Source organism: Amblyomma mixtum, chromosome 2, assembly GCF_055824585.1.
Source record: "Amblyomma mixtum isolate Tamu chromosome 2, ASM5582458v1, whole genome shotgun sequence".
NCBI lineage: Eukaryota > Metazoa > Arthropoda > Arachnida > Ixodida > Ixodidae > Amblyomma > Amblyomma mixtum.
In genome coordinates this window covers 189,446,408-189,464,675 of record NC_143013.1, presented here as the reverse complement: position 1 = coordinate 189,464,675, position 18,268 = coordinate 189,446,408, and the positions used below count along the sequence as shown (strand labels likewise).

General features: G+C 48.3%; 1 protein-coding gene across 5 annotated transcripts in view; it reads left to right on the top strand.

Annotated features, from left to right (window-relative positions):
- LOC149361861 (uncharacterized) overlaps window positions 1-17,600 on the top strand; it is a 31,973-nt gene extending 14,373 nt beyond the window's left edge. For 3 of the 5 annotated variants that reach the window (XM_089572854.1, XM_089572852.1, XM_089572856.1), the window contains 6 exons: window positions 6,357-6,420; window positions 6,959-7,256; window positions 7,976-8,215; window positions 9,197-9,478; window positions 11,550-11,861; window positions 17,338-17,600. In XM_089572854.1, coding sequence (XP_089428980.1) covers window positions 6,357-6,420; window positions 6,959-7,256; window positions 7,976-8,215; window positions 9,197-9,478; window positions 11,550-11,861; window positions 17,338-17,478 — 1,337 coding nt within the window. In that variant the 3' untranslated portion in view covers window positions 17,479-17,600. The remainder of the gene's footprint in view (window positions 1-6,356; window positions 6,421-6,958; window positions 7,257-7,975; window positions 8,216-9,196; window positions 9,479-11,549; window positions 11,862-17,337) is intronic. The other 2 variants (XM_089572855.1, XM_089572853.1) reach the window with 1 other exon arrangement.
- Window positions 17,601-18,268: the final 668 nt, after the last annotated feature.

Below are 18,268 nucleotides of genomic sequence, written 5' to 3'. Positions count from 1 at the left end.
CGCGCTTTACTCGGTGAAGCCGTGCTTGGCACGCTTTGCAATAGAACAACAGAACATCGCACCCGTTGCTGGCAGTTACTCTCTTACTGGTGCCTACTTACGCTCAGAGTACCTCCTGATTTCATTGAAATTTGAAGAATTATTGGCACGCTTCAACACAAACCTGTAACCATTGTAACCTAACCTAACCTCAGCATGTCCGCTTCTTCCGTGCGTTGTAAAAATCTTGAGCAGCCAAACGCTGCGGCCATTGTAAGTAGCGGACCTTTCTGCTTGTTGGTATGCCAATAGAGCTTCTGCTGCGTCGTGGTGCAGAAATAAGCGTATACAAGGTTGGCGATCAGCTGGCAATAATAAGTAGTCTCACGGCCTGAGAACGCTTCCAAAATGATTTAACATGTTAGCCGCATCGGCAAGCCGTCATGAATTATCTAGGCATCTCACGCCGAGGTTACTAAGATACAAGCAACAAGGTCGAAAAGAACGGACATCTACCTTTCGTCGCGTACACTTGCGAACTGTATACAGAACATTGCGGCACTTCACATGGTCGCTGCAGGTGTCCAATTTTTGCGGTACATGTTTCGAAACATAATTGCACAAATGCGAACTGGCGCGAGGACACGAGGACGAACACAGGGATAATTGAGGACTGGCGGCGGACTCAATATTGCGGGAACGCGCCGTTCTGGTAAAAGTATTGGTCTTTGGAAACAGTACAGGTGGGCACAGTAATGTTTACGAGGCCATCGTGCATTAAAATCCTGCTTTGAGTTGAACTACTCTTCGTGGAACGTTTTGTTGACTGCTCATGTCTCGCGGTGCCCGCACGCCAAACTCATAAGACGTGTACAACACTGCGAGCCTTCTTAGTGGACAATAGCACGGGCTTGTGCGGACTCTTGCCTCGGTACGAACTTCTGGAAATCGACTTCTCGCTGTTTTCTTGAAGGCATTCTGTCAGAAACGCCCTTCTCAGCCTGAAAGATAGCGTTTACAATTTCACTGGCAAGTTTCGTTCGTTTTGACAGCTTTTTGCGGCAAGTTTCTCCGACGCCGGATTGAACAATACGGTGTCTGTTCCGAGTGAGACGGAAGGGAATACGTGTGTCACGGTTGCGCGTTCTCCCCGAATGCCTTCCTTCACGCAAAACGAGCTCAAGGCACTCGCTGGACTACACGGGGACCTTGAATCTTTTCCCACGCAGGCTAGACTGATGGCGTCTTCCTTGTGAACGCAACTCAGGCAGCTGCGTTTTCCCTTTATTTGTGATTCCGCTGTGTTTCGCTGTCGACTACTTTCTCTCGTGACCTACGATGAAGCGATAAGATTTTTTTTTTCTCGAACCTCGCGCCCGTACTGCTTTCTCTAAGTTAAGGTCACCTCAATAAGAGGTGCTGCCATCGAAACTGAAATGCTCTGCGCGTCCTCCTTAAGCATTCCCTGCGCTCACGATGGAGCACAAATGGGTGCGTGTATCTAAGCGAAATCGCAAGTATTCAGTAACGACGCTCCATTGGCGATGTATGGAAGGGGATTTCCTTCATACTGCACTGCGATCTTTGTGCTACACACCACGGTCTCATTTCGTTGCCAAAGTATATACCGTTCGAAAAGGTCGGCATTCTGTCCCGTTTTGTCCTGGATGGGAGTTTTATTTGTCGGCGGAATTTAAATAAATTATCGGCAGCAAATTCAAGGCACCTACTACGAGCTGAACGCACTGCGCATGCGAAATTGAGCCGGCGTTCATGTCTGCTGAAGGGAGCAGTCAGGGAAGACGGTCTGCTAAAGCTGTATATGAAGTGTATCCGGTGACATAAAAAAATTAGCAACATAGTTATTTCATTTTCTTCCAGCAACCTTTTATAATTTTATTTTTTTTCACCTAAAGCGCTCGTCATCTTTTCTGTGCTCCTAAAATTAGGCTTTTGTTTTTATTGCACCAGCACTAGATCCCTCCAAGTCCAGCTTTCTTGGAGAAAAATTTTGAATATTGGAATATTGTAAGATACTGTTGTGGGAATATCGAAGGTAACGGTCCATTCTTCTGATATGTAGCGAAAGGTTTATTTTAAAGTGTTCCCAATGATCGCATCGAACAGTTAACAGTCAACATGTAACAGTTAACAGGAATACTTGACAAGGGCGCGCAGAACATTGAATTTCGATGGCAGCCTCTCTTACTGAGGTGACCTTCACTTCTAAGACTGTCATAGAAAACCAAGGGCAAACGCTTTTCGCAATAGCAAATTCGTTAATAGAAAAAATTACAAGATAGCCGTCGAGTAATCTGCAGGTATGTAGACTGTTATAGTGAAATCTTACAATACATGAAAAAATCGCCTTCATAAGTTTCCCGTTGAAAAATGCTTTTGTCCAGAATTACTGGGTATGAACCCTAGCCCATCTCGCAGATGTTTGTCCGGCCCCTCTGCGACCTTGAAAAGCTGGGTGGCAGGTGTGCCACATAGGTCGCGTGCCCTTGTGGAGTCATCACAACCTGTCCACCCGGATAGTGAACGAACTGCCTACCGTGGCAGGTGGCACTTAATGATTAGTGACGACAGGTGCTCGGAAAGAGCATCCTGGGTCTCTCCCAACGGTTGCAGCACCTGCCATCGCAGGGCAGTGGAGCGTCCCTGCACCGCTGCGCCAAGAGCGGTATCAGGACTCCCAGGGATCTGTGAATGTCAGGAGAATGACCGCTTATATGGGCATTATGCCCCTAATCACCGATTTCGCCGATCAATTTCGAACTAAGCACAACGACTATTGCGTAGCGCATTTGGCACAACATGCCTAAATCGTCTTGTCATATTTTTATCCCATGCAAGTTTGCCGCTGTTCACAGATATCCATTACTCTACGACGCAAATACAGCCCCACTATTGTGCAGTATTTCGTTCACGCTGTACGGTTGCACGGCGAGAGATATGGGGTGCATCTGTGGCAGTAAACCTTATTTCTTGTAATGTTCTTGGTCGCATTCTTATCAACTGCCCCACTCTGCAAATTCAGAAGTATGTGACCAGCGCTCTTTAACGCGCAGTACAAAAATCACTTAAAGCTTAGGTTGTGCATTTGGAACTTGTGAAATACTCTTGACATCAAGCTGTGACCCTCAGTAGATTTTAGCTCCACCGTCATAGCTTCTGTCATCAACATAGCCAGATACGGTCGCGTGGTGCGAACAGATGCGGTACGCACTACATGGCATCAAATGACGCAACCGGTAACGAGCATGCCTTCATTAATGGGCGCACCCAATCGCGGTATCACAGATGCTAAATAGGAAAGAAACGTGGGCATATCGAACTGGGCTGCGCACCACATTACCCTTAGGATAAGGAAACCCGCTGCATGGCCCATTCGCTTACTAGCGCTAATAGAAGGCGAATTACCACAAGTCTGCATGTGTGCGAAAGAACATGGTGCCTAATACCAGCCCTGGAGGACGCTTGTCGCCTTTTGCCGATACCTATCGCGCAAGCGTCGTGTGACACGCATTGAATGAAGCGCTGCATCGCAAGAGTGCGACATATCTCAGAGCAAACAACGCAGTGTTAGTATTTGAGAAGACACTCTAAGAGACAAGTCATGCTTCTCGCACTCTCGAAGAGTGTCTCGGAGACGGATTACCTGTCGATGAGCGCGCGTTCGCTCTGCAGCGCTTCACTGGGAGCACACAGAGGTGCAATTCAACAACTTTGGAAAGAATTTTCTTTTCTATTCAGCGGAAGCGGAGTAAGCATGAATTAATGTACACTAGAAGAGCAGCGGGCGAACAGTAATAAGGGAGCCGACAGTGTCGCCTTGCTCATAATCAATTTGGTATCTGCGTTTCTTAGAACCCATTACGATATCTAGTTTTCCTCTTGAACTCCTTCGCTCTCTTCCAGCAATTTTATAATATCTCCTTGCTTCAGTGCAGCCTTTGTTAAGTATTAAAAAAAATCGAAGGTTGGCTTCTGGGTTACACTTCGGGTCTCCTTAAGCGTCGCCAGTGCTCCGTCTCAACTCTTTAAAGGTAAACCGTGTGGGTTCTTGACCTTTGACAAATGCTGTACTTTGTGAATATATACATAACTATATCGAGTGCCCCAGCAAAAAATAACCGTGATTGTAAAAAAGTAGTGTCCCATGTGAGTTGAACCAAATGAGCTCTGTTGAGAGTCTCACGGCCTAGTCGACAGTACTTTTTCGTTCTGGAAGCTTAATTACTTTGTTATGACTAATTAGCTAATTTTTTTTAACTGATGTCAGGAACAGCGTCAGCGCGGAAGTTGCAGATCGCGTTGACAAATAGCCGACTGAAAAGCTTGCACTCGAGGTACTATTTATTTAGATTTTCTTACCGGCCTTAAAAAATAGAAAAACTATCACATGAAAGCGGTGCTGCTTCAGCGTCCCAGTTACACGAATCAAAGAACGAAGTGTGCGTTTCTCTAGAGCGTTTTTCTCTAGAGATATGTGCCGGAAACTGTCACGCGGTGCGCTTTCGTATTTCGCGAGGTTTTCTTTCAGGGATAGTAAAGCAAGCTACGTGCATGGTACCTTGGCGCGAAAATTTCAGCCATGGATGACCATGGCGTAGTCAAGCCATGGTAATCAGCGTCGTAATTTGACCTTCCAGTGGAGGAGTGGGGGAGGTGTGGCAGCCACGTGACACATCTTCTCTCATTACCTCCTTTATCCCTTCCGTTAAGGCGCGTGTTGAGGTGTCCGCCGATATGTGAGACAGGCAGTGCGCTATCACCTTTCTTCAAAAACCAAATTTTAAGTTTACAATTTCCTCCTTCTTCCTTTCTTTTTTTCACTACTTCATTTATCCCTTCCCTTAAGGCTCTGTTCATGTAGTCAAGAGTTCGACGGAAATCCGTCTGGTCAGGCATGGTGATGCAATGAAGTGAAGTAGCAGTCACTGACCATAGTCGAAAAAAGAAAGACGTTTCGAAACCCGTACGGGTTTCTTGTTCACAGTGAGCAGGACAAGAGCGGTGGCGAATTTATATCCGGAGAATGTGACGTAAAGATCGGGCGTAGATGCCTGGCATGGGGCCAGCGTTCTTTTTTAATGTTGCTTGTGTTGTTTGGATGAACAGCGATTCCAGCAGAAGGCGCGTCGTCAGGTTTAACATTGCTAACATTCCTTGGTCACGACAGTATGAGACATTGAAGGCTTTCACCTTAAAATACTGTGCACTAGGCCCCGCGATTCTCAACAGCACTCAGTTAGTTTACCTCTGCAATAACGCTGTCTTCCTTTTAAAGCCTTGATTACTTTTCGAGGCGACAGCCGCTATATCTTAATTAAAGCTATGCTTAGGACAAAATGAAGCTGGTTTGTATGAATAGATTACAGCGTCCTAATGGCAGTCTGCTTTCACTGAAGGCGGAGTTTTTATGAACTAGAAAAGATCGGCTATTAACCTCCACAGGTCGTTTTCAGAAGCAAACAACGATGACGACCAGGCCGTTTTTTTAAGCTGCTCCATGAGCCTAGGCGACAAAGCCTTTCATTCGAAATGTTGATCACGGAGTCCCTTTCGGTCTTGGCGCCACCCGTTTGAATCGTGTGGCGGGAAAAATTACTCCGATATTTAAATGCAATTTTCTCAGCAATAACTGGGTGTTTTCTGCCGAACAAACCGCAGTGAGGCCAAGACATTTCATGTCATCGATTTTGACTAAGAACAAAAATTGTAGTCGGTATTCCTTTAAGGCTGAAAGCAGCTCACATCTCTACGGTGGTTTACGGAATTTAGACAGTGGAGGTTATATACTGATGTAAGTTTATTCTTAAAAACACCGAACACCAGAACCTAGAGCAAAAAAGCTGTCATGCATTGTTGCTGCGCTCATTGCCTGGTGGAGCTGCAGTCTTCGACTGTTATTACATCGTGTCCAAGATTCTTGGGGAAAAATTTTGAATATTGAAAAACTGCGAGGTACTAGCAGATAAATATCGCAGGAATTATCCATTCTTCCGGCAGGTAGCAAAAACTATCTTTTAAAGTTTTTCCATTGATCGCATCGAGCAGTTAGGAGTGTCATAGAAAACCAACGGGGGAACCAATTTGACGATAGCAAAAACGTTAATAGAAAAAAAATGGAAGCCTGCCAACAGGAGTTCTGCGGATATCGTGATTGTTATAGTGAAGTCTTACAATATATGAAAAAATTAACCTAACTTTTCCCCGTTCAAAAATGCTTTTGACCAGAATAGTTGGGTATGTTCGGGAAGGAACGATGCGCTTCTCTACTGCGTCGATATAATATTATGTAGGCAGCACAAGCAGTTTAATACTGGTCACTGATGCTGCCTGCCCTTTGCTTTCTTGGTTTTGCGCAGTCGATCAGGAGGAGTACACTGTTGAAGAAGATGACGACGAAAGCTACGTCGAGTCCGATGATAAGTACGCTCTGACCTATAGCATGCAGACTTCTTTCAAAGTGCTTTTCCCTTTTTCTGCTGCAGCGGAGGCAGATATTAGACGCATTTTTTTTTTATTTCAAGACGCAGCGACCTGTGGTACTAAAGCTCGTTTTTCGCTCTGAAGAGAAGGGCCAAAGTCACATTAACGCATTTTCTTTCTTTAACCGCCACAATTCACTGAAATTTGTTCTCTCTGGCTACCCTCTAAATTGGCTCCTTATTCCTTCACTGCTCGCTTCGTGCGCTCTACAACACAGCCCAAGCGTTGCAGTAGACAGCTTCCGAGCTCTTCAGTCACCAAGCAATGACTCACTTAAAGTGAATTTTTATGGATGCCATAGCATTATGCGGCTCATCGGGAACGAAATCTGGCGTTGTTGTCCAGACATAACGGTCGGAAAACAAGTCGAGCGCATCTTGCTGACAGGCCCCCTATATCCGCCGGCAGTCGTGCCTCAGGGGCTATTGTGTAGCATCGGAAAAAAGTGGACGCCACACCGTCTGTCCCCGTCACGCAGCAGCCTGGCGGACGACAGCAGTTACCAACCGGTGGATGGCTACTACTCGCACAAGTTCCTGCAGGACCTCCTGGCACGCATGGCCAGTGAGCCACACCCCATGGTGGTGGCCTCGGGGGGCCCCGAGACAAAGCGGGAACGCCTGGATCCTGCGCTGGTAGAGGCATACGTGGCGCACGCCACACGCGTCTACGACTCGTACATGCGCCACATCGGCTCCCTTGGCGTACTCGTCGCCACCAAGCTTCAGGACGTACGCGACAAGTCCACCGACCTGGACCTCGCCCGCCGGATCCAGGTATTCTGCCACTGAGTTCTCTTTATGAGTCCGTGTAGACGTGCCATCATTGCTGGCCCGTTATGTGGGCAAGACTAAGGAATTGCCAATGGATGTCGATATTAGCCTGTCTCGCGCCTGCCGCGGGCTTGAAGCCCATGCTCACTTTTTCGTTCTCTTAGTACGGACTCTGTAGCCCTAAAACGCCACCGGTTATTCGTAAAGTGCATTGTTTTCTCCTCAAGTACTACTGTATCCGTCATTTCCTTTAATCTGGACGGGTCTGCTCGTCGCCAGCGGCTCTCGAGGTTCCAGTCTTCGTGATCAAGTTATTTATGAACGCAATCTTTCGGATAGAGTCAGATTGCACCATAAATATATATCTGCTGACCCTCCATCGAGACGCTTGTAGTTTTCTGCAATTACTTTGAAAAAATGCACCGCATTGGTTTCCATGGCAATATTAACCTCTTGGTGCGAGTGCAGGACAAATTTTAAAAGGAAGCTTTTGTTACGCATTTCAGTATTAAACTATTTCCACCAGTGTGTTGGTAACTATATATTACAATAATCCACAGCTGCTTGGTGTCTAGACAGCTCACATGGAAATTCGAAAGTGAACTTTTTCCTGCATGATTCCTAGTAAGGCCCCCGGATCTATTTACACGAGCCCCCGAGTATTTCATAGCTGGCAGTTCACTGAAGCGCCCCTTGATGCCTACCTGCGTGCGGTTCCACAGGTTCAGCTCTACGCGGACACTGTGGAGGCCGCCGTTTCTCAGCTCCGCCGAGTGGCCATGACCTGGGGCTCGCTGGTGCTCCTGGACATGGGTGAACCAGGGCGCACGGTGCCGCAAGGCCTGTCGGAGCAGTACCTGTTCTGTCGCATCGTGTCGGCTTGCCTGAAGCTTCGAGACACTTGGTGGAGGAGCGAGTTCTACCTGGCCAAGTACTTCCTCCGTTTTCTCAACAGGTGCCAGGTACGGGTGCTATCGAGTGCGCGGGTCTAGCTGCCGTCTGAGTTCCACAGTCCGTCAATATGCTCAGCTGGGGGTTCGCATTTCGACGAGCGAAGAAAAGACAGCCATAAAAAGGCCGGCGGCCGGAAGACACAAGAGCGTACGCTCAGTATTGCCAACGAATGCCGAACTCCTTGTCTTGACTTTCAGAGCAGCAGGCTATGCGTGGACCAGAATGGCATCCTTCAGAATTTTCATGCTGTAGGGGTGCGAAGAAAATTTCGCTCCGTTCTATAAACTGCGACTATATGACTATAACGATGCCATTTTTCAACCAGGTATCTCATAAATGTTCAGCAGCCAAGCGTTATAAGCTTCAGCGCTTTGTAAGAAATCGTCCACTTACTATGTCATTCATGGTCATAGAAAAACTCAGTATTTTGCGGCTACTCTAGACATCAAAAAGCGTGTTTGCAGGCACTCTTTCGCAGGTAATTAAGACGTTAACAAAAGCCGTTTTTTCCCCAAACCCCGGCCAAAACGCCCCACCGATAGCTCAGCTGCTGTCAGCTATCTACTATCATCTGCTATCCCCCATGCCACGACAATGGTCCCTCCTAGGCTACAGACTGCATATTTTTAGAACCTTCACTTCGCTCTCCACTTCGTCCAGACCAGCCTCGATCACACATCCTCGAACCAAGATGCCGAAGCGGGAGTTCGCGTTGTCGAAATACTACCGCGACAGCGACCGGTGTACTGATCCGCTGCGGCGACTATGGCGTTCGACTGTTGAGCCGTATGTCGCGAGATCCGGTCTTTTCCGCGATAGCCGCAATTCGTTGGCGGCAAAAATGACATTGCGGTGTCCGTGAACGCTAAGAAATTTACTGATCTTATTGCCTTCCACTACGGCGTCTCTCAAAGCTCACGTACAGCTCCAGCCAGGAAGCAAAGCCCCAGATGCCATACCGTTCTCCTTCCCCCCTGGGTGTGGCGCAGGGTCTCTCCGAGGACTGGCAGTCCCGGCTGCAGGACGCCAACGTGACCGTGCTGCGCGCCTCCATCGAGGCTCATGAGCGCATGGACCGCGAGATCGGCCTGTGGCAGTGGGCGCGCACACTCCGGTTCCCCTCGGAGCATCGGCCGGAGGCGCTGCAGCCGAACCTGCTGAGCGTGTTCGTCGACGAGCAGCTCACCGGGGACGTCTCCTCGCTCATGACGCTGTTCGTCTTCGAGACGGGCAACACCGTTTTCCGCGCCATCTTCTCCATCCAGAAAGAGGTGAGCCGCGACCGCTTCGTCTTTCCGGCTCAACAGCATAGGCTACGTGGTCGTTCTTGAAGGGGCCACTTCATTTCACTGCACGCAGTACAGTGGCGCGCCATAATTATTATGCATGTAGCCTCTGCACCCTTGGGTCGCATGTACAGGGCGCGTGTTAAGTTCTGAGGCCACAGAGTATATTTTGAGCCGCGTAGTAGGGCTTTTACGACACCCGCGAACCTCTAAAATTATTGTAAGCAGTAGGAGTGTCATTTTCGCTGTTGAGAACATAGGTAGCTTCGTAGATGCCCTAAGTGCACAACTATACGACTAAAAAGCAGACACTAGGTCGTAGAAACGTTTCACGGACACTTTATTCACGTACAGATGTTAGATTGTACACAATAGAATATAGGTGACCCATCCGAAGGGAAAAGATAGTGCGTCATAAAAGCGTCCAAAATTCATTATTGTAATGAATTTCCTGTAGTTCTGCATCGCTATTCCCATCTTTAACAAACTTACAAAAAATTTGCAGTTTTCACATAACCAGTCTTGTAGTGACGACATAAAAATACTTAATAATTTCTCAAGTGCCTTCAAACTTGTGCTACTTCCTTTTCCAAGAATGCGTCATTCTTTAGGCGGCCAATCACTGGCCTAAAGCCAGCGGGTATAGGTTTTGTGTGAAAATGCAAAAGCAGTGCACAAGCCTAACGTGACAGGCGATGGACACTTTCCTTTGTGTGTGCTTTGTCTCACTCAGACGGGTGGGTGACTTGCAACGAGGGAGTAGCTTCTTTGATGCGGTGCATACGGTTTAATCCCGGCAGCAGAGTTAAGACACACAGTATGACAGATAATAGTGACTACGGTAGTATTATTATACGTATTAGTTAGGAATAGCAATCCGCTGCATGTATGCTACTTTTTAAGGGCCTAGCTCTGCTAGGCCCTTAAAACAGTAGGTTGCCTCCCAAAGATTGTTTATCTTTACCGGCGTTCTGTAAGCGTAGGTCGACTACACGCATTGCTGGGCACGCTGATGGCTCGTTTCGTGGTGTGAGCGTGCGTGCGTGCATGGGTGCGTGCGTGCATGTGCGTTGTAGCAATGCCTCTTGCTCTGTGGAAGCATTTGTCAGAACAATTAAAACCACCATGTGCCAGCTTTTTAAGGCGGGAGCCTTTAATGCCTCATCGTTGTAAGCACAAGTTGTCGACAGAAATGTCACGCTTTTCAGTTGGTCGAAACGGTCGTGACGTCACAGTGCGCGAATTTCAAACGGGGCCAATTGTACTTTGGCTAGTAAAAGGGATCTTAAAGGGATCGTATAGTGATGCTCCAAGTTAGTGGGACTTACTTAACCAATTAGCCTAATTAACCTTTCTAGTCAGACCAGATAAATAAATAAAACTGAGAAGGCAATTGGCCGAGCTCGGGAATCGAACCCCGGTCTCCGGAGTGCGAGACGAGCACGCTACCACTCCGCCATGCCAGCTCGATGGTTTAGAATGAACAAAGGCGCGTCTAGTGAATACGGTGTCTTCGTTCACTCCCATCTTCCACCCTTCCCGTTACGGCGAGGTTTAGGTGTCCACCGAAATATGAGAGACAGATACGTTTCCTTTCCTCAAAAACCAATTTACCGACGAGCAAGGCGTAGAACCTTTCCTCAAAAAGCGTTGCATTCAAAGGGCAACGAATTGCGCCGAACGAATGGTGGCGTTCCGTGGACTGCCTGGCAGCGCTACAACACGCTGTCGCGTTCCACTCCTAAAGGCAAAGGTTAAGCGTCATTAATTCGCAGTTAATTTATGCACCAACAGAATGTAAAGTGAACAATCGCGTAGCCTAATGCAGCACTCATGCTTCCGCCTTTCACAACTTTAGCCGCTAAAGTTCCTCGTAATTTTTTCCTTCTGTAGTCCTCTGGTGGTGCACGATTTCCTTTCTACCGCTGGCTTTATCCCAGCTTAATATGTACAAACAGGTCCGCTAAGTCACTCTTTGGTCTCGTGTATCCATTAACTGGTCGAGTAAGCCATGTTTCGCCCCTGCTAACTCATGGGTTGCAACTTTGTCGTCCAGTTCGAGCGCCGTCAGCTGAGCTACGACTGCCGCGAGCTGGAGACCGAGGTGCGCGGCACCTGGGCCGCCTACCTGGAGAACGTGCATGAGCAGTGCGCCAGCCTGGGCGCCAACCGGGCCCTGTACTGCATGACCCTGCAGGAAGGGGAGGACGCGGCGCGCATCGGCAGCGGACTGCGCTTCTACATGGACCTCGTGTCGCCCCTGCACAAGGCCGTCACCATGGAGTGGACCAAGACGTGCTCGGCGCTGCTGGAGCAGCTCGCCGCCGCGGCGCAGGCCGAGCCTGACCGCCGGACGGACCTTGAGCAGGTGCGACGAGATTGGTCTCGGACTGGCCCCCAATGAGGGCAGGGCTGTTCCCTTTCTGACCGTTCATGGCGAGGTTTCCTTGGGGTCTATTATTAATTCAAGAAGAAAACTGCTCTACAAGGCAGGACATAGGAAGGGAACAGACCTGTTAACTCTCCTATGTACCATCCTGTAGCGCAGTTTTTCCTCCTTGAAAGGCTAGCTGCACCAACCGGCCTCTGAACGTACTTTGTCTTCTAACATGGCAGAGCGTATTGTTTATGTCAAGCAAGGAAAGTAGATTACTTTGTGTTAAACGCCTTCTTGCTTTGTATTTGTGCCCCTTTTCCTTGTTTTCTTGAGTCGGTCTTGGTAGCGTCTCACCTCTACATACACGAGCACAGGTTAGTCCCCCCCATTTGGTACACCCACTTAATTCGGATTTTTCAAATGATCATAAAAGAAGTACGAAGAAATCATACAAAGTGCCTCACACCAGCATCGTTTATTTCCTGAAAAAAAATGTAATTATTGATTGCTTAGCGCGAGAACCTTGCGTGGTAGTAACTATTATTCACAGTTTTGCCGAATGGTGTAAAGCTGTGTAGGATTAATCAACACATCTGTCTTCTAGGACATTCAGGGAATAAATGCCTGGCACACACACACGAACAAAAACAACGCGCCCTAAGTGTACACGCACGCGACGCAGTTTAAAACGGTTACTATCTCGATACCTTGACTGCAACTTGGGCGCGCACGATGCGAAAAGAAAAAGAAAATGGCGAAACACATCCGCAAAAAAAAGAGCACCCATTCATACTTTCTAGACATATGGTGGTGGTGGTGAAAACGCGACCTTTCGTGCAATAGTGCTTATAGTTCGAAGTCGCTCATTCAGTCATCCCCCCATCTCCGGAGCCCTATGCACATGCTAGCTCTACCTGCTTGTACCAGTTAAAGGAAGCGTGGCCAAATTCCTCCGTATTGATTACATCTCCGCGTCATACAATACTACCGATGTCTTGACCAAACCACATGGGATGTCCTAATAGTGAATTTTTCGAACTAACGGTGGTCGAACTAACGAGGTTTTTGTGTGTCTCACGAAGCTGTGATAGCGTGGTGGAAGCTATGGCCGTAGCCCCTGAAACAGGGCCCAAATTATCAAAGGTCTTCCGCCCATGTTAACTAACTGTCCGTGACTGGGCTGCGCCGGTGGAATTCCAGAATCGTGCCTTCAGCCCAACGTGCCATATAGCCGAGACGTCGACCAGTGAGGATTGTCCCAATTTGCAAAGAGGTCCGAGAATTTTGCTCCTTATGCGATGACGCCGGCCATATGCACCACAACGTAGCCGCATCGGTGTGAGTCGAGCTATGGAGTCCACAGCTGGAGTGGCACTAGTCATGGTGGCAGAAAAAAAAAACTGCTAGTCAATTCTGTATTGGTGGGGCAACGCACTAATCGACCGAGACCGAAGCATCCGGGGGAAGAATGACGCTGTTGACCGATCAGAAATTGGCGTGCAGATTGCGAAAGCAAATAAATTTGCCTGCAGTCAGTGGTTATTCCTCAAGTATAGATGAAAGGCATGATTTTTTTTTTTTCAGAGCGATTGCTTTTTCACATAAAACCCGTTTATTGCCACTTTCGACTTGAATATCTAAGCAGATACTAAGCGTACCATTTTGTGCTGCTCGTGCCTGTACTTATTGTACACACGAAGTTCCTTGCCGAACTGAAGCTTGTATGGAAACGTGAACTCAGCGCAGAGTGTTCTTTTTCATGTATTATGAATGTGCTTACTTAAGCATGGTGCTACATCACGGCCACTTTGATGCCCCTGCTAATAAACCTACTCCGAGCTCGATTCCAATGATGACAGCTGCTGAACATCCTTTGGATAATCTATACACACGCGTTAGGCATTAATTCTGATGTTACTAGTTACGTTATGCGAAGCAAAGCCTATTTCTATAATAAAACAATACCAGAATGCTGTTCTGCAGTTAAAAGTCTTCTGACATTTCGGAAACGCCGAAACTACCTCCAATTTGCGGAAATTTAACTGTGCGAGTGATAACGCTCTCAGTGGTCACAAGAGCATGTTGGCAGCATTCGATGATTAATTTTACATATTTACTGCCTACCAAAAAAACGTCCCCACCCGCCCACATGATTTCAGGTACTATTAGATAGCCCTGTTCTTGCGCTTAAGCCTCGCTGGCTTTCCTAAAACAAATTAATTTCAGCGCCTTATAGTAAACTTTAACAGACTTCTCAGGGCATGTTAAAGAACCCCAGCTAGTCGAAGGTTATTCGCTGTTGTCCATGAAGGTGTGCCTCATCGCCCATAGCGTGCATAACAGTTTAGTAGCGTTAGCCAGTAAGCATTATAGGTCGCCCGTTTTTTCTCTGCCCATTCCTTTGCCTGCGCTCCTCGGGCAGTTCCGGGACGACAGCGCGGTCTTGTGCAAATAACTCTGCGCCCGCAGCACCACCTTTCCTCCTGCAGAAGGAAGGATGCACATGCCGCACATTCTCACAGAACGAGCTTAATGCGCCTAACTCCCTGCAGTCTCTGCCCCGGCGCTTTCGTACGCCTCGTCAGACAGGCAGACGCCCAAGTTGTATTCAAGCCCGCATAGAGGGGCTCCTCTCAAGGTAGCGCCACTCAACCGAAATTAAAACGGACTCCCAGATAAGCCGCGCGACGGAAAACAAGCAAACCTCACTAGCGTCGTGCGTGATAGGAAAGACGAACGTTCGTCTCGCGTGCAGACTCCATTGTATAGCGTCCACTTGGGCTAACGGTACCCTGGACGGCGCGAACGTTTTCCTGGGTAGACGACTGACTGAGTGCGCAAAAAGTGAAGGAAACGCTGCAGCCTCGCCGCGGTGCTTGACCGCGCCTCATGGACAAGCGGCGAAAGTGTAAATAGGCAGAAGGACGGGCATTTCTGCTCCCCGCTGTGAGAAGGACACGACACATTAGACGCTTTTAGCATACCGTGAAGACGCATACCAGTTTACCGGACGCATTCTGCCCACGCGCAGTCATCCCGCCTAGCCTCTCCCTCCTCACAGGGCGTGTGCAGGAGGCGCCCGTTAAACCGGTATATCTTGGAACGCATTGCAGCATTTAATTTATTCCACAAAATTGGTTGCTTTGCTTTAAAATATCTTCATGGAGCATCATGCATAGCCTACTGTTGCTTCCTTCGAAGTATTTCATTTTTCTTTCCATTGCTGTGAAGTTTCAGCGACGTAGAGAGTGGGCTGTCTGTACTTATCAGACGTGTCAAGTTGCGGCAGGATGCTGCCAAAAAGGCTTAGTTGCCTATTCCTGCGGACACGTGTGTCCTCACTTACCTTCACGTTGCCCTCCGCGATTGCCCACCACCCCTTGTCTCCTTTTAGACAAAGAAATACGGCTATCCGCAGCACCAGAGATAGCGTGAATAAACAGCTAGTCTGCATTATTATGCGAGGTGTTGTGCGCTGAGCTGTTGTGCGTGGTGTTGTGCGTGTGCCACAAGTACACGCGGGCCTTAGACTATGTCGAGTGACGTCATTTGCCACGCGCAAACATGAGCTTGCGCGTCATATACTCGCGTCCTTGAATTCTTTCTCTCCGTGTATTTAGTCGTACAGTGGTATCCTTGTCCGATAACCGTCGTCACCGCGATCAAGGTGGCGATGGCAGCATTTCTGGTGCGAAAACCTTTGAACGAGTAGAAACCAGACCGGTAGTCCGATGCCCCACGCCGGATGGGTATTTAGACGACTTCTCGCAATTATCGCTAAGCCGCGCCGCTTCGGAGGATTCCTTATAATCTAAAGCTGTAATAAAAAAGAAATGTGTGCATTTCTGAATTCTGTGAAAGAACGGCGGCGTTGCATGACAGCAAGTTAAGCAAACCATGCGCACAAAGGTTTTGCAACCCATATTTTAAGCTAGCTTTCAAGCCCAAGCTTAAATTGTGGCCATTCTTAGTGAAAACGTGACAATATACAACGAAAATAACCGATAGTAGAAAATTAACTGGTTAATTCGTTGCAACAGGGCTGGTTGTCGATAAAGATATTTGGAGCCTGAGTACACAGCGCAGATAGGCATAAGCACATTCGCTTTTACTTTAGGAAGGTGTGGCGCATTGGAGTCTTGATATTTTTTCGATTTGCAGTCCAATTATAGTTCATTTGGAACGAATTCTGGGGATGGCTGAGTTACTCTGTTGATAGCGAACAGCAACCGAAACCAAGGACCATACATTACGTATTTTTTTAATTAGTTTTTCATCAGTGGGAGATTAATAAAAGCAGAAGAAAAACAACCACATGCCACCGGTGGGATCCGAACCCATGACCTCGAATTTCGCGTCCTGTGCTCTACCAACAAAGCTACGGTGACGGCTTTCCAATCTGCTGCTTTCGGAGGTATAAATGTGTAGTGTAAGCGAACCTTCAAGCGTTCACCAGTTGCACCCTCTTCCGTAGCGGCAGTAGCGGCAGACGTAGTACGTCCTGCATTACCGCGAGTGTCAAGTAGGAACGTGGTCGAACGGTGAGGCCGGAAGCTGTGCGAGAACCCTCTTAGGCTACCCATCGCATCAAGGCTGCCGGATTCGAGGCCCTCGTTAAACTATTAAGCCTACAATTGAAGGGAACAGAGGAGCTCGTTACGTTATATAGGACGGAATCCAACAAACGCCGAAACTAGAGAGCATAGGGATGTAGTTTTTTTTTTTAATTTGCAGTTCTTTAATTTGTAGTACGGTGGCCGCAACCGGCGAAGGACAGGGTTAATTAGAGACATGGGAGAGGCCTTTGCCCTGCAGTGGTCGTAGTCAGGCTAATGGTGATGATGATGATGTATTTATCAGTGGGAGATTAATAAAAGCAAAAGAAAAAATATGCCACCGGTGGGATCCGAACTCACGACCTCTGAATTTCGCGGAATGCTCCTTGGTTTCGGTGGATGCTGGATTCCGTTCCAACTTCCTGATCTCATTCGTCCACCTGACTCACCGACACCCCCTGCTACGCTTGTCTTCCCTTGGAATCCACACTGTTACCCTAAGGGACCATCAATTACATTCCATTCGCATTACATTCCCAGCCCATCCCCATTCCTTGTTCTCGATTTCGGCGAGCCTATCCTTTAACTCGTATTTTTTTCCAAACCCACCGCGGTATCTTCCTGTCGCTTAGCGTTACACCTGTCACTTTCCTTTGCATTGCTCGTTGCTCTCAGAGTCGTTCAAGCATTTTCGTTAGCCTGCGTGTTTCTGCCCCATAGGTGAGTACTGGCAAGATGCAACTGTTATCTGCTTTGATCTTGACAGGTACTGGTAAGCTGTTATTCTTTCTTGACCTGAGAGGGCCTGCCTGCTTTACCGCTTCACTCGACTTTAAACAGCGTTGGATTCCCCTGTATTGTGGGTTAGTAGGCAGCACCGGATCACACTGCTCTTTGTCCATCCCCCACAGGTGTCGGCCTGGGTGGAGGATACCAGTCGCCAGGTGCAGGAGGCCATGCAGACGGCCTTCTCGGCCTTCGAGAACCAGGTGCGCGTCATCGTCAAGAACGTCGAGCTCTTCAGTGCCCAGATCAGGAAGATCCTCGAGTGAAGCCCCGCTGCCGCCGGGTTACTCTCCCAAGCGCTGCCTCACGCAGCTTTTGAGTGTTTTTCTCCTTTTTCTTTGCTTCTTTCTTCCTTGTGTGAAAATAAAGCATGCTTTTTTGTCTGTGACCAGTGGGATCTAGCTATTCTAGATCTAGCAGTGTTATCTAGAATACCGCTCTAAGCACAACGAAATCTTGCTGGATGTAAAAGCAGCTATTGACCAGGTGGCTACATCCAAGTGACTGGCGGGTCTTTAAAACACCTGTCACGCACGTTTATCACGCCTCGTGTAAATAGGATGCGGTATCTCGCCCATTCCCTGTGCCCCGTTTACCTCTCCTATTCCCACCCCGGCTCCCAATCTTGGAATCCTCTCCCTCCCAACCAACATGTCCCCCATCCTGCACGCCGGACTTCGTCATGCAGCCGCACAGCACCATTCCCCTCTCTTTGATACCCAGGGTGCAGCCTATACGAATGCCTCCTTCATGGCTTCTCGAGGTTCCTGCGGTTACGCCCTGTACCATCCCCACCTCCCGGCTCCTGAAACCCACACCAGCGGGCCGTATCTACGCCCTCCGGACGCATTGTTCCTCGAGCTTCTCGCCATATCGCATACCCTCTAGTCATTTTACCTTCTTTCTCTCCAAGAGTACACAGTCTATTCAGACTCATAAGCCGCTATGCACCATATACAGAAACGCGCCCTAACCCCTTCTCTTCAACAGGAGGTCGAAAGAGCGCTCTCCGCATTGCAGCCTTCCATCGTTTCCCTCCGCTGGGTCCCTGGGAAT